Raw genomic sequence first — 21,031 nt, forward strand, 5'->3', positions numbered from 1 at the left:
TTCGTCACTTTGCATTACAGATGCCGGTACTCATTTTGCAGGCCTGTTCTAAGTCATCAGTCATCCCCAAGGGAATAGAATCTTCCAAGTTCAAGGATAAATTCAAGTTCTGTTTTCAAACAATGTGCTCTATGGCAAAAATACTTACTGCAGATGGTGATGGATTAGAGATTTTGTCCAAGAGAAGGTGATTTGTTGGCAATTCCCTCATAATTTATTCTTTCCATAAATGATTTACACCGTTTCCCGTCGCCTTCAACAAATAATTGTTCATTTTGTTCCTAACACCATCGCAAATAGTAAATCTGCATTGCTCCACTTTCAGAAACCTTGGTTTCAGTGCCAAGTTAGCTGCTAATGTATGTATTCAATCTTGGTATCTACCAAAATCCATAAATAAATTTGGTACACCATATATCTAAGTTACATGATTAGCAGGACTTCCAAATCATAATATATTCCTTAATCCCTCCATTCTAAATTGACCTCCTAGGCCCCAAACAAGAGGGTGTTTTGTTAGATGCAAATCTATCTACTCTACTGTACTGGACTCTGCACAGAGTAAGCGCTCAATAAATACCTATGATTGATTGACTGATCCAAAGCCCAGGGTGATAAACTGCCAGCCTAAACGTTACTGTCTGAAAACACTCATCTCTTTTCCAGTCCAGAGTGGAATGTAGCTTGATCTTTCTGTGTCCTTATGTCTACATTTTATCTCTCTGACTTAGCCTTATCTACAAGGGTATTAGATAAAAAAGATATGCATCATTTTTCAAGCCTTATATGCACAGCTATATGGCTGTCCTTGCATGGCACCCTTGAAATCAGACAAAATAGCAACAAAACAGGCAATTTTTCTCACTTTTTAGAGTTCTTTAAGTCATTTTCAAGTGACTTACCAAAACAGAAAGCAGTGTAAGTGAAAGAGATCAATTATCCTAAAAGGAGTTCCAAGAAATATTATGAAATCATCTGATTTCATGACAGAATGACACGTTACTATTTCAATTGCACATAGAGAGCCTGGTGATCAACCATCTTATGGTTTGCATCGTAAAGAGCAATAAATTGATTACGTGATTATTTGATCTGATGATACTGTATCGTTTATTAATTCATTCAATCGTATTTATTGAGCACTTACTGTGTGCAAAGCACTGTACTAAGCAGTTGGGAAATACAGTTCAGCAATAGAGACAATCCTTGTCCATTGGTTTTAAGGCCCCTTTTTTGGACGGCATTTGTTAAGCACTGCGTACCAAGCAGTGGGGTAGAAACGAGACAATCAGGTTGGACACGGTCCATGTCCTACACGGGACTCACATTCCTAATCCCCATTTTACAGATGAGGGAAGTGAGCACAGAGAAGTGAAGTGACTTGCCCACGGTCACAGAGCAAGCAAGTGGCAGAGCTGAAATTAGAACTAAGGTCCTTTTGACTCCCAGTCCTGTCCTCCATCTGCTGGCTCATGCTGCTTCCCACTCTATCGGTTCCCTCCCCATTACTTATGCTGGCTCCTTTCCAACTAGAATCCAGCCCACACGCTTCACACTCCTCAAAATCCGATCCATTCACTGTGACTCACTCTCATTTCTCTCACCACTAACCCTATGCTCACATCCTCCCTCATGCCTGGGACACTTTCTCTCTTCATATTCATTCACTCAATCCTATTTATTGAGCACTGACTGTGTGCACAGCACTGTACGATGCACTTGGAGTGTACAATTCAGCAACAAACAGAGACAATCCCCACCCAACAACGGGCTCCCCATCTTCAAAGTCTAACTAAAATCACGACTCCTCCGGGAGACCTTCCCTGACTAACCTCTCATCTCCCCACTCTATTTCCCACATTACTCAGTCACTCTGCTCTTCAGTTCTTACCCCTAAGAACCTAGTTGCTCATCCCAACCCTTCCACCCTTAGCACCATTTATGTATCTTTTAACCTCTGTTCCTTCCCTCTGCCTGTGAATTATTTTAGTGGCGCCTCTCTGCTAGATTGTGAACTCTTGGCAGATGGAGATCGTGTCTACCAACTCTAGCGTACTCTCCCAAGTGCTGCGTACAGTTATCGGGGCAAAGTGTGTGTTTAAAAGACCTACACCCTAATGGACATTTGACCTCTGCCCGTCGTTGAAAACTTTGAGGGGGGTTTTGGGATCAGTGAAGTTTTAACCTTGTCCCTCTTCCCTCACCTCCACCCTGCGGAAATCCCAAGGAGGGAGGATTTCCGGTGGGAAGAAGGGAGAGGGGAACAGACTGTAAGCTCGTTGTGGGCAGGGAGTATGTCCGTTTTTGTGTTGTATTCTCCAGTGTTTTGCACACACTAAGCACTCAAATACGACTGACTGAATTCAATGAATACGTACTCTTTTTTTGTGTTGTACTGTCCTCTCCCAAGCGCTCAGTAGAGTGCTTTGCACACACTAAGCGCTCAATAAATATGACTGAATGAATTGAATGAATAGGTGCCCTTTTTGTGTGTTGTACTGTCCTCTCCCAAGCGCCTAGTACAGTCCTTTGCACACACTAAGCACTCAAAAAATACGACTGAATGAATTGAATGAAGAGGTACTCTTGATTGATTGGCTGGTCCACAACTCATCCAACTCCATTTATCTCTTCATGCTATCTCTGATCAGCAGGCCAACTGCAAAACATAGACCTCCGCTGAACCAGCTTTAATTTTAATATTCATATAAATACATTTAGAGTTACTTCATTATCTATACAAACTAGCACATATAAGCTTTGAACATTGTGCTCGACTTGATTTGCATATATCACCCCAGCAATGAGTACAGTGCAGTGTGGCTTAGTGGAAAGAGCCCGTGATTGGGAGACAGAGGTTGAGAGTTCTAATCCCAACTCCACCACTTGACAGCTGTGTGACTTTGGGCACGTCACTTCACTTCTCTGTGCCACAGTTACCTCATCTGTAAAATGGGAATTAAGACCGTGAACCCCACGTGGGACAACCTGATTATCTTGTATCTACCTCAATGCTTAGAACAGTGCTTGGCACATAGTGAGCAATTAACAAATACCATCATCATCATTATTATTATATAATGAATACTTAACAAATATTATTTTTAAAAAAAAGGTAAAGCCATTTCAAAGCTCATGATGGTCTGCCAAAGCCAAACTAAAGGTTCATCATCTGGGGAAATGAACAAGAATTTCCTCGGACCGTGTTCTCATTTATAAGTGGTTGTTAAAAAAAAAAAAAAGTTACATAAGACCACTTGAAATTAGCGTCGGGTCAATTTGAAGACATTACCGTGTGGAAGGCTGTGGATGAAGACTGCTATTTTAGTCTTTCCCCAGTGGGAACCGAATTGGAGAATGGGTTAAAAGACAATGAAATTTAAAATTATTTTCCAAGGGAAGCTATTCCATCATGTATCACATTTCAAGTAGTGGATTTCAAGGTCCTGGAACTTAGGGTTCACCAACTCTTTGGCTAAACAAACCAAGTTTCCTTGCTGTTCTGGGAGGTCAAAACCTATATTCCTTAGTTACACAGTTCAGGATTCAGCATGATAATCTTTAAGTGTGTATGTTGAATTCTTGTTTAATTGCCATGTAACATGGCACGTTCAATTATTATCTTTGGGTTTTATAAAGAAACAGGAAGTTGGGCTATAAACAACGTAGTCATGGAATTGAGTTCATGTTCTTTCAAAAAATATGCACGATTTAGGAGTTGAACAGGAATTGTGTGTTGTGGGTCAAGATCTTGCTTGTAATTTTCAAATGTGTCCAATGGAGCAGTGCAGAAAATGTTTTTAAAATTAGATTTGATCACCTGAAAAATGCATATTATTAAGATTTATTTCAGGAAGTTAGGCTGGAGGAAAATACAAACCACTGTACCAATAATTTTTCAGGCAGAAAAAAAAATTTAAAAAATGGAACTCTGATGGGGAAAACACTGTCGCCACTGTCAAATGTTAAGGTTGATTAACAAATGCTATTTCAGAGTATATTCACGTCCTTAATCCAGAAATATATATGATTTTAAATGACTAAAGTAGACGGTCCAAACTTTTTTAATCTTGTCACTAGCAAAAATTTGGGAGTAAGCAGAAAGAAACTCCAGAGCTGGGACACTGGTTATGCATCGCTCCTTGTGCTCCCAATTCCTCAGTTGACTTTAAAACTACAAAATGACTGAATGACAGCTTTTTCCACCAAATGCATTTTTTTCTTTCAGAGGTATCAGGGTTAAGATTTGGCATCCGTTCCAGATTCAGTTTTCATTACAGAAAAAGGAAAAAAATGGTAGAGTAGATTACCAAACTTGAAACCAGCCCATTCACTCCCTCAGTGAATAATCCAGTATTCTTCTTCTCTTTGAAGAATGTTTAGAGAGGCAGAGCACTGGGTGGTGGAGGGAAGAGCAAGGATATAGGAACTGGATGACCCAAGTTCCTGTCCCAAGTCTGCGGGGTCCTTCTGGGGACACGGGAAGAGAAAATTCACCTCCCTGGGTGTCGGTTTCTTCCTTTGATGTTGGTATTTGTTAAGCGCTTACTATGTGCAGAGCACTGTTCTAAGCACTGGGGTAGATACAGGGTAATCGGGTTGCCCCAAGTGAGGCTCACAGTTAATCCCCATTTTACAGATGAGGTAACTGAGGCCCAGAGAAGTTAAGTGACTTGCCCACAGTCACACAGCTGACAAGTGGCAGAGCCGGGATTCGAACCCATGACCTCTGACTCCCAAGTAGTTAAGCTACATGCCTGTAGTCACACAGCAGGCAAGTGACAGAGAGAAGATTAGATGCCGCATTCCTTGATGCTCAGGCCCAGGCTCTTTCCAAAATGCTATGCTGTTTCTCCCAAAATGAAGGCATTCCAGGTCAGTGTTAGGAGGAGGGCCAGGGGTCGACGGCGGGACAGGCGAGAACAAGGCACCGTGAGGAGGTTAGCCAAAGAGGAGCGGAGTGTATGGGTGGGCTATAGAAGGAGAAAAGGGCAGTGAGGTAGGAGGGGGCAAGGGGATGGAAAGCTTTGAAGCCAAGAGTGAGGAGCTTCTGTTTCATGCGAAGGTTGACAGGCAACCACTGGAGGGTTTTGAGGAGGGGAGTGACATGCCCAGAGCGTTTCTGTAGGAAGATAATCCGGGCAGCAGAGTGAAGTATAGACTAAAGTGGGGAGAGACAGGAGGATGGGAGATGAGAGAGGAGGCTGATGCAATAATCCAGTCGGGATATTATGAGAGATTGTACCAGCAAGGTAGCAGTTTAAACAGGAGGAAGAGCTGATATTGATTCTCCATTTTGCAGATGAGGGAATTGAGGTTTAGAAAAGTTAAATGAATTCCCTAAAGTCACACAGCAGACAGGTGGTGTTGCTGGGATTAGAACCAAGTCCTATGACTCTTACTTGGGCCCACGCTCTTAGCACTGGGCCACGATGCTTCTTAATGTGAATAGGAAATAATAAGAAATACTGAATAGATATGGAAAAGATCCGGGTTCTAATTCTGACTCCGCTACTTGTCTGCTGGGTGACCTTATGCAAGTCATTTCACTTCTCTGTGCCTCAATTTCTTCATCTGTAAAATGGGGATTAAGACTATGAGCCCCATAGGGGACATGGACTGTGTCCAATTGGATTATTTTGTACCTGAATTGAGAACAATGTCTGACACATAGTAAGTACTTGACAAATACTATTTGAAAAAGAAGGAGAAGAATCAGGTTGGACAAAATCCCTGATTCACAGACTTATTCCCCATTTTACAGATGAGGTAACTGAGGTACAGAAAAGTTAAATGACTTGCCCAGCAATAGAGCAGACAGGTGGCAGAGCAAGGATTAGAACCCAGGCCCTCACCCTTCCCACAAGACCAGGCAGCTTCTTTATTCTATATCTATTCAGTATTTCTTATTATTTCCTATTCACTTTAAGAAGCATTGTGGCCTAGTGGTAAGAGCATGGGTCTAAAAGTCATAGGACCTGGTTCTAATCCCAGCAACACCACCTGTCTGCTGTGTGACTTTAGGGAATTCATTTAAGTTCTCTATGCCTCAATTCCCTCACCTGCATAATAGAGATTCAACACCTGTTCTTCCTCCTAGTTAAACTGTAAATCCTATGTGTGACTTGATTATCTTGCATCTACCCCAGAACCTACTACGGTGCTTGGAATATAGTAAGCAGCTGAATACCATTATAGTAAGAAGAAGAAAAATGATAATCCCAGCTCCACCAATTGCTTGCTGTGTGACCTTAGACAAGTCACTTAAATTTTCTGTGCTTCAATTTCCTCAACTGTACAATGGAGATTAAATACCTATTCTCCCTCCTTCTTAGACTGGGAGCCCCATGTGGGACAGGGACTGGGTCTGACCTAATTAACTTGTACCTACCCCAGCTCTTAGAACAGCACTGACACAGAGTAAACACTTTAAAACCCTAAAAGAATTAACTTGGAAATAGGACTACAAGCAAATTTAAAGATGGAGATTTAAGGAAGACTTAAAAAAAACCCTAGAAATCTATAAAATGTTCCTATGGAATTTATAATCTCTAGTTTCTGAATCAACTGGAACACTATTTGCTAAGTACTGCATATTTTTCAAAGTATAATATTCACATATATTTCCAATAATGAACACACACCAAGTTTTTATCGACATAATTACCATGAGAAAAAGAATGTGACTGTAAACACCCTGTGGGCAGGGAACATGTCTACCAACTCTGCTGTACTGCACTCTTCTAAGGGCTTAGTACAGTATCTGCACATAGTAAGTGCTCAACAGACATCACTGATTGATTGATATGACTGACAATATTTCTAGAGCTGTGCAACTATGGATGTTTGTCCCTACTTTCTTCCTATTTAAGATTATGAAATGTGTAATAGTGTGCTTTATATGATGTGATCCAAACCCAATGAGGATTCAAATATCTAGTCCTAAACTTGATACATTTTTCAAAAATTACAGAAATAAACATTTTTTAAAAGGATATAATCAAACCACTCGTGCTCCAAAGCTGCTCCATTTTAAAATTGCAAAGGACCTAAGGAACATCTCTAAGAGGCTAAATATTAGTAACTTTTCAAACTCAACTTTCCTTGAGAGAAACCCCTTCTCAAATATTCAGTGTGACAGTGAAATTCCTGGCAAACACCGCTGTGAGCTAAACATATGCCTCCAACAGCCAAGACTAACAATTTTGAAATTATCAAATTACTTTCATTATACTTTAAAGATTCAACTAAATCTGGAAAATAACATTTTAAGTGAGACTTCACTTATTTAACTTCCATTGTCTTCAAAAAAACCCTCTCCCTTTAAAGATAGTCTACTAAAAGTAAATATTGCCATTCCATTCATTATAAATATTTAGTAAAATTCTAACGATAATATGTTCTTCAACTTTATCTTTTTTTTCAATATGAAGGTTCGACAGAATATATTACTAAATATATAATGTTAACCCTAACCTTGATCCTTAGTATTCAATATTACCTGCAGGTTGATCTCTGCCTCGTAGAAGGTTAGGCACGAACAATAATGCCGCTCAGAATCGATATCCGTCAGAACCACCATGAAGAACGTAGGTTGCTTCCTCTCTTTGGACAGCTGCCATCCTCCAGGTTGACAAAACTAATGGGAGGAAACAAGATTGAAGGAATTATAAAATTCAAGTGAAAGACCAATAACACGTTTTATAAACTTCAGGGTTCGAAAGTGGGGGATTAAGTACCACATCTATAATATGGGAATTCCTCCTTGAATTACTATGTGGAAACATTTGCTTAAATTTCTGACAAAGGTTTTTTTTTCATTTTCATTTCTATTTTTTCATTAGCATTTTTCTAACAACCAGCTGATTCAGTACAGGCCTTTCAAATAGTCTAAGAAGGCAGGTTTCTTTTATAGACTAGGAAAACCTGGCATTTCAGTTGACATGACCTATTATACAACACCTGCCTGGATCTTCCCTCTCCATGAAATCTATTCTTTCTCCAAGTTCCCCAAGGGATGGCGATGGGAAGTTTTTCTCATTGAGAATATGGCTGAAAATGGGATGGGTTGGGACAGAGTGTACAGTCTAAAATCCAACTCGGCTTCATCCAAATTTCATTAACCTAAACAATGAAAAATAAGCTATCTTTGCAATGTTTTGGGCATTCAAGCTTAATCAAACAAGAAGAAAATACTGTTGTATTTCAGCTATATTTCTCTTCTTCTCCTTTAGATTTTAAGAGTATCCAGATTCACACTGTGGTAAGAATGTTCCTTATTTCTTCAATTGGGTCTATAAAATGATTTAATTTCCATTTTTAGACACTGAAACTGAGTCAAAGAGGAGTAACTTAGCCATGGTCACACAGCAGGGAAGTGGCAGAGCCAGGATTCAAATCCAGGTCCTCTCACTCCCAGGCTTGTGCACTTTCCATTAGGTCACACTACTTCCTCAAATTCAGTCTAAGATAGTACCCATGAAAACTCACCTTAGACTCACTCTTACCCCACATCTAGTTTAAGCAAGAGAAACATCATAATAATAATAACAATAATAATAATAATAGAATTTCTTAAGCATTTTATATGTGCAGAGCACTGTACTACACACTGGAGTGGGTATGAAATAATCAAGTTCGACGTAGTCTCTGTCCCACCATGGGGCTCCCAGCCTAACTAAGAGGAAGTACAGGTATGGAATCCCCAATTTTACAGTTGAGGACAAATGAAGCAGACAAGTTAAGTGACTTGCCCAGCGCTTACTACAGTGCCTGGAACATACCATTTAAGTGCACACACACACACACACACACAGCCAAAAGCAAGCTCCAATCGTTTGGTTTCACTTTACTTTTCCTCAGAAGAATTTGGTTTCCCCTCCAAAGGAGGGAAGGGGGAGGCTCCCAACACATTGGCAGAGGATCCAACCTCCGCACAGAATGTTCTAAACAATTCTGGGGAGATTGGAGAAAGATGTCCTTCTGTGAGGACTGTGACCTTGCCATTTAACAGGAATTTGGAATTTTTTTTTCAACTCACCATATTTGTAAAACAGAGGTATGGACTTAACAAATGCCACTATTATTAGTAGTGGTAGTATTTGGATTAATGGGCCAATATGTCAGTTTTGCTGAATGGCAAAAGGCACAATGAGAGCCCCATGGAATATTTGTGAGTATGTGAGCATGGAATTTAGTCCTTCCGTCTAAAAGGGCAAAGTGTTGAGGAATCAAGTGAATGGAGGACTCTTGGGGTTGGGAAAGGAGGAATAATCATTCAATTGTATTTACTGGGCCCTTACTGGGTGCCAAGTACTGTACTAAGCACTTGGGAGAGTATATTATAAGAGAGTTGCTAGGCTCGTTCCCTATCCACAACAAGGTTACTGTCCAGAAGGAGAATTTGTGGAGACTAATGACTAAGCCCTCATTTCCTCTTTTCCCACTCCTGATTTGCTCCCTTTATTCACACCTCCTTCAGCCCCACAGCACTTTTGTACATATCCGTCATTTATTTTTTCATATTAATGTCTGGCTCCCCCTGTAGACTGTGAGCTCATTTTGGGGAGGGAATGTGCCTACCAACTCATTCATTCATTAAGTCATATTTATTGAGTGCTTGCAGTATGCAGAGCACTGTTCAAAGCGTTTGGGAGAGGGCAATACAACAATGAATGGATACATTCCCTGCCCACAAGTTTATTCATTCAGTCATTCATACATTCAATAGTATTTATTGAGCGCTTACTATGTGCAGAGCACTGTACTAAGCGCTTGGAATGTACAAATTGGTAACAGATAGAGACAGTCCCTGCCCAACGACGGGCTTATAGTCTAATCGGGGGGAGACAGACAAGAACAATGGCAATGAATAAAATCAAGATAAATAGAATCAATAAATAGAATAAGTTTACAGTCTAGAGGGTGCGTCACAGAGAAATTAATATAAACTACAGCTATGCACATAAGTGCCATGGGGCTGGGAGGGGGTGGTGAAGAAAGGCAAGTCAGGACGAAGCAGAAGGGAGTGGGAGAAGAGGAAAGGGGGGCTTCGTCAGGGAAGGCCCTCTTACCTGCAATTAGACTTTGAAGCAGTGGAGAGGAACTGACTGTAGGATCCACAGAGGGAGGGTGTTCCAGGCCAGAGGCAGGACATGGGCCAGGGGTTGGAGGTGAGATGGGCGAGATTTATGCTGTGAGGTTAGCATTAGAGGAGCAAAGTATGCGGGCTGGGCTGTGGTAGGACAGTAGCGAGATGAGGTAGGGAGGGGCCAGGTGGTGGAGTGCTTTAAAGCCAATGGTGAGGAGATTTTGTTGGATGCGGAGGTGGGTGGGCAACCACTGGAGATATCTGAGGCGTGGGGATATATGTCCTGAACATTTTTGTAGAAAAATGATCCGGGCAGCATAGTGAAGATCAGACTGGAGATGGGAGAGACAGGAGGTTGGGAGGTCAGTAAGGAGATTGATGCGGTAATCCAGGTGGGACAGGATGAGTGATTGTATTAACACGGTAGCAATTTGGTTGGAGAGGTAAGGGTGGATTTTAGAGATGTTGTGAAGGTGGCACAGACAGGATTTGGTGATATTGTACTCTCCCAAGTGTTTAGGACAATGCTGTGCATGCGATAAGCACTCAGTAAATATTATTGATTGAGGTACTGATAGGTGATAAATGTAAAAAAGGTGGGGCTCAATTAACAAATGAGATAAATTTTGGGAAAGTACCAGAATACTTGAAAAAAAAAAATGTTCCTGACTAGCTCCTTCACTCCTTTGCTTTCTAGGAAGAAATTGGCTACTGTAAGGAAAACCCTAGCATGGCATTAAGATTGCTAAGCCATAAAAGACGTCTCATTTTGGGAATATTTTAATGATGTTCCTTTTCTTTTTGACTGAACTGGGATGAACCCTAAATGCAATGTATTGGACAAAAGGATAAGTTTTTGAATAAAACAATAATTTATCTGTAGCCTCCTAACTACTTAGATCAATTCATTATAAATCAAATGTACCCTGTGAAGAGGTGAGAGCAATTACTCGTTGGACTAAATCCCACTTTATGGATTTACATCCTACTTATGAACTGACTTCCCCAAAAATGTTATTTGTTAATACAGTTCTGATATTACACTTTGAATTACTTTAGTAAGGATTAAATAATAGTTCAGTACTATTTATTATTAAAGCATATGGCATGTAAGGATATTTTCAGAAGCCCTGGCATGAATCCTAAGATATAACGTGTAAGTCTATGAGAAAGCATGTCGCACAATACGATCATCCATGATACAGCCATATTTTCAAGGAGCATAACTCAGCGGCATTTTGGGTTATGCTTGAATTTATTTGTCAGCGCTTGAATGTGAATTTGTCAGTGCTTAGAACAGTGCTTGGCACACAGTAAGCACTTAACAAATACCATCATTATTATTATCATTATTATTATTATTATTATTTGTTGGAAGTACGTCCACTAAATATGTCAATAAGATATATGTAGCAAGCTACTGGAAAGAATTTGAGGACATAAAAATGTAGAGGACCAAGAAACATAATTCTGATGTCTATATTAATCAACTCTGTACTGACCAATGAAGTTGCTTGGTGTATCACCTTTTTTAAGGTATCTGTTAAGCACTTATTATGTGTTAAGCATTGGTGTATTCACTGGGGTAGATACCAGATAATCAGGTGGGACACAGTCCTTGTCCCACAAAAGACTCATAGTCTAAACTGGAAAGAGTAGGATTTATTCCCCATTTTACAGGTAAATGTGGCACAGAGAAGTTAAATGACTTGATCAAGATCACACAGCAGACAAAAGGTGGGATTGGAATCCAGGTCCTCTGATTCACAGCTCCTTGTCTTCCCACTAGGTCATGCCGCTTCTCTACAAGTCACCTGACGCTTAGGTTAATGCCCTGTGAATAAAATCTTTTTCCACACAATGAACATTGTACAGAATACCCTGGCACTTCAACAAGTGATCCTGGAAAAAATTTATATGGACTCTTACAAACTCTGTCTGTGTCCTAATTGGTTTAAATCCAGAATAACTGCATTGTTCATGATCTAAAAGCATCCTGATGGCTATATGATTTCCTAACAGACAATGCAGGCTATGCAAAATGAAAACTCATTAAATAACCTGGAAACCTGAATGACGTCTACAGGTGTATTTTGGCCTTTTACCTCTCTGTTCTCCTTTCTCTGCTCTATTCTTCCTTGGCTTTATGCCCCACCTCTCCATACATAAATTCTGAACAAATCTGCTTCTCTTCCCCTTGTCTGCCCTTCCCCACCTCCCAACCCACCGTAAAGACCACTCACTTCTTCATTTTCACCTCACAGGAATAATCTTGGGATTAATAATGACAATGGTACTTGTTAAGTGCTTACTATGTGCCAAGCACTATTCTAAGCACTGGGGTAGATACAAGTTACTCGGATTGGACACAATCCCTGTCCCATACGGGGCTCGTACTTCTAATCCCCATTTTGCAGATGAGGTAACTGAAGCCCAGAGAAGTGAGGTGACTTGCCCAAGGTCACACATCAGACACATGGCAGGAGATGGGATTAGAACCCAGGTCCTTCGGACTCCCGGGCCCGTGCTCTATCCACTAAGCCGCCCTGCTTCCCTGTGAGGCCAATTGGTTAAACCATTTTAGATGGAAAAATCTGTTCTCGCTCTCACAGAAATTTGTAAGGGAGTGGTAAAAGAAGAAGAAACGGGCATCAGCAGTGTTTGAACCTGCACACAGGAGTCATGATCCTGATGGACAAACGAAAGAATGTTTAGACAATGTTTAGACAGCTGGTGAAGAAAGAGGCCACTGAAAGACTCTGAGTGGGATGATAAGGATTAAACAAACAGGAGAAAAAACAGGACTTCTGCTCTCCCTCTTGACTTGACTGGCAAACAGGAAGAAAGATGCTGTCACAGGTGCAGGGGCTAAAATAGGTATTACACTCCGCCACACCCATCCGAATGCGAGCTGGTTCAACTAACTCTTCTCCCTCACCCTTCCTTCCTTCCTGCACTGCCCCGCTGGGGCTCCTTTGAGCAGGTGAGCAGCTGCCGAACATCACAGGCCATTTTCCGCTTGTGGGGAAATGCCGGCAGGCTACGAAGAGACTGATTCCAGTGGCCCCGTTTGCGGGAACGTGCTACTTGGGCTCAGTGGTGCCCTGACTCGAGTGGGATGGGCAAGCCACCTAGGTCCAGAGATTGCACCCCAAGCCTTCGTCATGCTGTGACATCTGGGGCCTGCAAGAATTTTAGCCAAGGCTCCTTCCTTGTATCTGACAGACAATGACTCTTCCAATCTTCTCCATCTCCACCATCTCTTCCAAGAGGCCTTCCCTCACTAAGCCCTACTTTCCTCTTCTCCCACTCCCTTCTTCCTCCCCTACTCCCGGCCCTACAACACTTACGTACATAGCTGTAGCTTACTTTTTTGTATTAATGTCTGACACCCCCTCCAGACTGTAAGCCGTGTATTCTGGGCAGGGAATGTACCTATTTATTGTTGAATTGTACTCTCCTAAAGGTTTAGTACAGTGTTCTGCACACAGTAAGCGCTCAGTAAGTACGACTGATTGACTGACTCTCTAGTTATGAGGGGCAATCGTAATAAAAACAGCAGCTTGAGCCTCCTGCCTGGTGTAACTGTCTTAAATAACCGAGCAGGTGGGCTGCCTGGAGTTTAGTCTAGTTGTAGGCAATGGAAAAGTATAGCAGATTCTTCACTACCCAACCTCCCCCCTTCCCAGAAGAATTGTCAATGCGAATACTACAGGCCCTCAAAGTGAATTACATGACTGACAAAATGAGAAAACTTTACAAAATATTACCTCACTGTTAAAAAAAAAAGAAATAATCACAAAATCTCTCAGGAGATAATAAGAGATTATTTTAGAATCAGAGCTAGAAAATCCTATTTACTGAAAAATTAAATATCACTTAAGTGGGGTCAGTTGCTTTCAAATGACTTTCATGGCATCCTATTATTTCTCTCAAGAGATATTCTCTCAGAACAAAATATGGCTTAACTGCCTGAACCCACCCATATTTTGCCAGAAAACAATTTATTTCCCACTTTTCCCTCAACAAATCTTAGTAGCAATGGCTTTTAAGAATTGATTCAACACTTCAGTTGAAGAGGTTTCCATTTACAGTGTATTTTTAAACCTCTTATTCTGTCTCTGGTCAAAAGCCTATATTTTTATGGCAAAAACTAGTCTCCTAGTCAGAAGTCTATTGCTGTTTCTCAGAAGAAACCCTTAAAAGCCTGTGATTAGCTCTTTTTTGAAGATATATGGCAGAAGAACAAAATTATTCACATCCAAAGTTTGGTGGGAATTTATATTTTCACCAGAGGTAGAACTTCCTCTATATCACTTGGAAGTTGTTTCCAAACCATCCACCTTAACTAGAAACCACATTTAAAAAGGATCACTAATCAGAGTCCAAGGATAAAAAGTTCATTCACTTTGAATAAGGTTCCAGTGATTTTACTAATGACATAGGTTATTTTATTAATCACCTGTTACCCTGCATTCAAAATGTCTGGCCTAACTTCTAAGTCAACAGGAGTTGTCTGTTCAAAGCACCAATCAGTTCAGTGTGTTGAGGTATGCAATTTGAACATTTCTCAAAATCAGAGGACCAGCCAGAGTCAGTGATGACCACAATTTATATAACTGACTGTCCCTCGGAAGTCGGAAATAATTTCACACAATGGCATTAGGGAAATATGTGTAGAGGATTTTGCAAAGATGGAACATTCCAATTAGTCATAAAAATCCCCCTTTTTGGAAGAATACATTTCTAATTCTTCACATGGAACTCTCAATGCTTTCATGGAGGAAATTAGGTGTGTTCTTTTTCTATCCCCCATTTGGTCTTCCTTTCTTGTCAGTTACAAAGAAGGGAATTTTGTTAATTTCCTGGAAAAGAATGCTTGGAATTCTTTACCTTGGAACTTTTCCATTTTAAGTTCAATTCCTATTGTCATAGAATTTCTTAGACATGACCGGATATATTTAGCAATTCTATTTTATGTGTCTTGAAAAATTCTAATTCATGTTGCACACGGTGAAGTTCTAACTTCAGTGACTATGCCTGTGTTCTCCATTAATGCTGCTAGCATCAAGACTGGTTGGTATGTTGTAGCCCATTCTGTTTTCTTCCCAAATCCCTTTGGTAAATAATTGTAATCTTTGCTTATTAAGGGAGGATGAGAGTCAATTTCTCTCTTGCTTTTACAATGTGCTCTCCTCCTGTAAAAATGCTGCTTTTAGTTCTCTTCGGTCTCATTCTTTAGCCCCCCGCTCGACCACACACACAAACGCCTCTCAATCCCTCCACCACATAGTCTCCAATAGATACAGAACCACCAAGTATTACCTAAGCGGCATTCTTAAAATAAATAGTTAAAAAGTCTTACAACGATATATATCAGATTGGGCAACCGTTTAGGCGGAGGACCACTTAAGTTTCAGTTTGCATAAAAAACTAGGAGATATCCACAAAAATGTACAACTAAATGAACTAATAAGCTTGACAGATGGCTACACGTATACTGTATATCTCCTTCCCCTCACGCTTGTTTTTTTGCTGGACACAGTGCAGTGGAGAGTTAGGTAAAACCAAATGGGCTGATACAAGCCTCCGGCCAGATTTTGTCCACTCCTGTTCCATATGGCACTTGAGGGATGTAGCTCCTTTCAAAGCAGCGAATAAACATTTGGCTGAATTGAAAATTTCTTGGCAATACCTCGATGAACCCACCTTCCCTAAACTTTGAGGTAGCCAGGACTGCCAAGTATCAACACTGAGTACATTAAGCAGTTACTCGGAGCCAGAGAAAGTGGGAGCTGCAGGTTAATTCATTCCCACCCCCGCCGCCATCCCAGCTCTAAAGCTCTTATATACATATCTGTAATTTACTTATTTATATTAATGTCTGTCTCACTGTGGACAGGGAATGTGTCTATTGTAATACTGTACTCTGCCAAGCACATAGTACAGTGCTCTGCACAGAGTAAGGGCTCAATAAATACACCTGAATGAATGGATTGCTTTCTGAGGTGACTGCGGCACAAGGAAGCTACAGCTGAACCCGGGAATGGCGGAATTCCCAGCTCTGGACTGCTCCACTGCCTACGAAGGCCATTTGGGACCAATCTGGAGACCTCCTGGGAGGGAGCCCTGCTTCTGGCCTGAGGCAGCAGACACCCTGGCAACCCTACCATCCAAAGGGAACCTGGACAGACTGTCCAAGAGTCCAGGAAATCACCGATACCACCTCTAGAAAGCCACTCTAGCCTGCCTGAGATTTCTGCCTTAGCTGCCATTCATTCAATTGATTCATTCAATCATATTTATTGAGCATTTACTTGTGCAGAGCACTGTTCTATGTACTTGGGAAAGTACAATACAGCAAGAAAGAGAGACAATCCCTGCCCACAACGAGCTCACAGTCTGAGGGGGGAGACAGACATCAGTACCAAGTAAACAGATATCAATATAAATAAATACAATGACAGATATTTACATAGTGCTGTGGGCTGGGGAGAGGAGGGAAGAGAAAAGGGAGCAAGTCAGGGTGATGTGGAAGGGAGTGGGAGATGCGGAAAAGTGGGGCTTAGTCTGGGAAGGCCTCTTGGAGGAGATGGGCCTTCAGTAAGGCTTGGGGGAGGGTGGGGGGATTGGAAGATTTGAAGAGGAAGGGCATTCCAGGCCAGAGATAGGATGTGGGCCAGGAGTCCGTGGTGAGACAGACAAGATCGAGGCATAGAGAGAAGGTTAGCATCTGGGTGAGCCTCACCCCTAGCCCCTAGGTGGCATTGGCATCCCGGGGGAAACCCAAACCCAGAAGGAAGTAATCTCTGGATGATGGCACACATCTAGAGGCGGTATCAGCCTGTCTTCCAAAGCGTACACGCATAACCCCAGAACATCTTGATGTTGCAATGTGGCCCTGAGCCCTGTAGTAAACTCTGAACTCCGATGACCTCCCTCTTGCCAAATCCAGTGGCATCTACTCCACTGTAAGCCTCCTTGACCTCTCAGCTGCCTTCGACATTGAGGAAATCCCCTTCTGGAAAGGTTTTCCAACTTTGGCTTCGTTGACACTGCCCTCTCTTGGTTCTCCTCCTATCCCCCTGGCCGCTAGATCCCTGTCTCTTTTGAGGGCTCCTCCTCTGCCTCCCACCCCCTAACAGTGTGTGATCCTCAAGGTTCAGTGCTGGATCCCTGTCTGTTCTCCATCTCCACCCACTCTCTCGGAGAACTCATTCGCTCCATCCGCTTCAACTACCATCTCTATGCTAATGATTCCCAAATCTACCTAACCAGCCCTGACCTCTCTTCTTCTCTGTAGTCTCGAATTCCCTCCTGCCTGCAAGACATCTCTACTTGGATGTCCAAGGTGATACCCCACACTTAGGATTTCCCAAATGGAACTCCTGATCATCCCGGCCTTACCCTGTTCTCCCTCCATGACTTTCCCATCACTGTAGATGGCACCACCACCCTCCCTGTCTCATTAGCCCTTTAATCTTGGTGTTATCCTCACTTAGTATAGTGCTCTGCACACATTAAGCGCTCAATAAATATGCTCAAATGAATGAATGACTCCGTTCATTCAACCCACATAGTCAGTGTGTCACCAAATCCTGGCAGTTCTACCTTTACGACATTATTAAAATCTGCCTCTTCCTCTCCATCCGAACAGCTACCACACTGACCGAAGCACTTATCGTGTCCCTCTTTGACAACTGCATCAGCCGCCTCGCTGACCTCCCTGCCTCCTGTTTCTTCCCTCTCCAAGCCACTCAAGTCTGCTGCCTGGATCACCCCATGTCTCCCAGTTCCTCCAAAGCCTCCAATGGTTGCCCATCCACCTTTACATCAAACAGGAACTCCTCACCAGTGCACTCTATCAGCTCTCTGGTGCCTACCTTACCCCCAAAATCTCCTACTACTCCCAAGCCCAAACACTTCGCTCCTCTCATGCAGACTACACATGGCACCTCGTACTCGACCGTCTCACTGCTCACCCATTGTCCACACCCTCCCTCTGGCCTGGAATTTCCACCACCTTCATATCAAAAAGACCACCATTCTCCCCATCTTCAAAGTCCTACTAAAATCCCATCTCCTTTAGGTCTTCCCCGACGAAGCCCTCATTTCCCAACTTACTCTTCCCTTCTGCCTCACCTATACACTTGGATCTGTACCTTTAAGCAACTGATGTTCACTCCACCCTCACCTCCACTGACTTATGAAACATCCTATACTCTTCCATTTCACTTACCTGTAATTTATTCAGGGTCTGTCTGCCCTTCTAGAGTTGAAGCTCTTTGTGGACGGGGACTGTGTCTGCCAACTCTACTGTATTATACTTTCTCAAATGCTTAGAACAGTGCTCTACATAAATAAGAGCTCTATAAATGACTGATCAGTCTGAAAAAAGGCGGGGGGGGGGGGGGGGGGGGTTGGCCAAACAATTGACTCAAATCTTCCCTTGGTGTCAAAGAGGGCAGGGAATGTGTCTGTTACATTGTTATATTGTACTCCCCCAAGTGTTTAATACAGTGCTTTGCACACAGCAAGCGTTCATTAAGTACTATTGATTGACTGACTGATTGACTTTATACAACACACCAGGGTACAGAAGGGGAGGGCTGTGCATGCCACCCAGTGAATTGGGTTAAATGGGGCTGGAATGGGGAAGGCACACACATAACATCCCAATGGGCCACTCCTGTTCTTTCCCATCCATGAAGGAGAGGCCGGCTCCCAAGACTGAATCCCAGACGGGCAAGAGAGGAGAGTTACCAAGATGGTTCTCCTCTGGGGAAAGTGCTCTGTCGGGCATCTCATTCACTCAGGGAGCCTGAAAACATCTGGAGGCTCACAGGGGAGTTCAAAACGATATGGGGAGACTAGAACTTGGGAGTGCAAAACATTATAACTCCTATGTTCATCTGAAAAATTCATTTTCTGCAAGGTCCCTTATCTCCATAAAATTTGTGGGGAAAATCTGGACTCCTACGAACAGCCAAAGGCCATTTATTTGTGTAATGAATATTTGTGCCATAGTTCATAATTATTTTCTCGAGAGAATTAACATGAGAGGTCATCTAACTGTCTTAGCTTGAAACTGAAGATCAATAAGACTGGAATTCTGGTTCGAAACTCCTACATATATCCTACCTTTGGCTGCTTAAACCACACGGTTTTCTTCTTTAGTTTATCCATCTTTAAAATGGGGTATTTGACAATGATTTAATATAGAAGTGTGCATTAAATTTCCCTGCTGCCACCACAAGACAATATACAGGAACACCAGAGGTGTATATTTGCCGAATGTTCAATCATTAAGCTAGGCTATTGCAGATATGAACTTGTACTCAATGAAACTATCACCTAACAATTATTTTCAGGAAGTTAATGTGGCTTAGTAGAAAGAGCACAGGCTTGGGAGTCAGAGGTCGTGGGTTCTAATCCCGGCTCCGCCACTGATCAGCTGTATGACTTCAGGCAAGTTACTTAACTTCTCTGTGCCTCGGTTCCCTCATCTGTAAAATGGGGGTTAAGACTGTGAGCCCCAAATGGGACAACCTGATTAGCTTGTATCTACCCCAGTGCTTAGAACAGTGCTCGACAGATAGTAAGCGCTTAACAAACGCCATCATTATGTTTATATTATTATTATTTCCTAATAAGATGGACTTCTGGACTTCTGTTTCAAAGTCCCCGTTCACTGAAGCCATCATCTATTGGTATCACTCCAATTTCAAACCAACCCCATCTCTGGTCCATGAATTCAAAACAACAATTACTAATTCTTACGATACCAGTCGGTGAAAAATTGTAGAACAGCTGTTATCTCCTCTGATAACACGTGATATCCTCAGCCTTCTGATCTGGACGGATGTCAGAGCACACAACTAAATGCACGCTGATGAAATACGATTAGAGACGGCTTTGTTCTAAATTTGTTAGTTTTAGCCCTCATGAGCGCTATAAAAATGTTTGGTATGAAATACTGTAACACTATCTTCGATAAGACCTGTCTAAACAAGATGAGCATTGTTTACCGTAATGTCTAAACATTGTTTAGCCTGATGTGAGCAGATGGCTGTCCCTTTCATTCTATCATCTATCAGTCATTCAGGGCATTCACTGTTTGTTTACTTAACGCATCCTTTCTGAGAAACTCACTTGCCGAATATCCACTGGCCGCTAAATATTATTGTTAGACGCGGTTACCAAAGACTGCAGTCTGTTTCGGTTGTTTATCGTTATTGTGGGAGAAAAAGCTCCCCCCAGAAGAACGACATGTTCCCCTAATGAAAGTTGCAGCACTAACCTAGCTGGTGAGTACAGCAATCACTGCTCCTTTGAAATTTTTGTAGCTCTAGTCCTCCAAAAAGCAACAGACAGTAAGTACTATGTCTACTGGTAGCAGAAGTAAGATGTCTGTCATCAAGTTATAAACCTAATAAACCTCAGAGAAGCGGTGTGGCTTAGTGGATAGGGCAGAGGCTGCCGTGTGACTTTGGGCAAATCACTTCACTTCTCTAGGCCTCATTTACCTCATCTAGAAAATGGGGATTAAGACTGAGCCCCATGTGGGACAGGGGCTGTGTCCAACCCCATTCCTTTACATCTTATCAAACTCTTGCCCACTCCGTTCTTGCCTCCCTAAAAGCCATCTTCAACCGCTCACTGTCCAATAGCTTCTTCCCTACTGCTTTCAAACATGCCCATGTCTCCTCTATCCTAAAAAAACCCTCCCTTGACCCCAAGGCTGCCTACAGTTATCGTCCCATCTCCCTCATTCATTCAATCGTATTTATTGAGTGCTTACTTGTGCAGAGCACTGTTCTAAGTCCTTGGAAAGTACAATTTGGCAACAGATAGAGGCAATCCCAACCCAACAACGTTCCTCTCCAAAATCCTTGAGCAAGCTGTCTAAACCCGCTGTCTCATATTCCTCTCCTCGAGCTC

At 42.1% G+C, this 21,031-nt stretch overlaps 1 protein-coding gene across 8 annotated transcripts in view; it reads right to left on the reverse strand.

Moving 5' to 3' along the window:
• The window catches only part of SBF2 (SET binding factor 2), a 474,020-nt gene that overhangs the window by 224,936 nt on the left and 228,053 nt on the right, over positions 1-21,031 (reverse strand). For all 8 annotated transcript variants that reach the window (XM_029059546.2, XM_029059545.2, XM_039911379.1 and 5 more), the window contains exon 3: positions 7,502-7,639. In XM_029059546.2, the coding sequence (XP_028915379.1) occupies positions 7,502-7,639 (138 nt within the window). The remainder of the gene's footprint in view (positions 1-7,501; positions 7,640-21,031) is intronic.

Source organism: Ornithorhynchus anatinus, chromosome 3, assembly GCF_004115215.2.
Source record: "Ornithorhynchus anatinus isolate Pmale09 chromosome 3, mOrnAna1.pri.v4, whole genome shotgun sequence".
Taxonomy (NCBI): Eukaryota; Metazoa; Chordata; class Mammalia; order Monotremata; family Ornithorhynchidae; genus Ornithorhynchus; species Ornithorhynchus anatinus.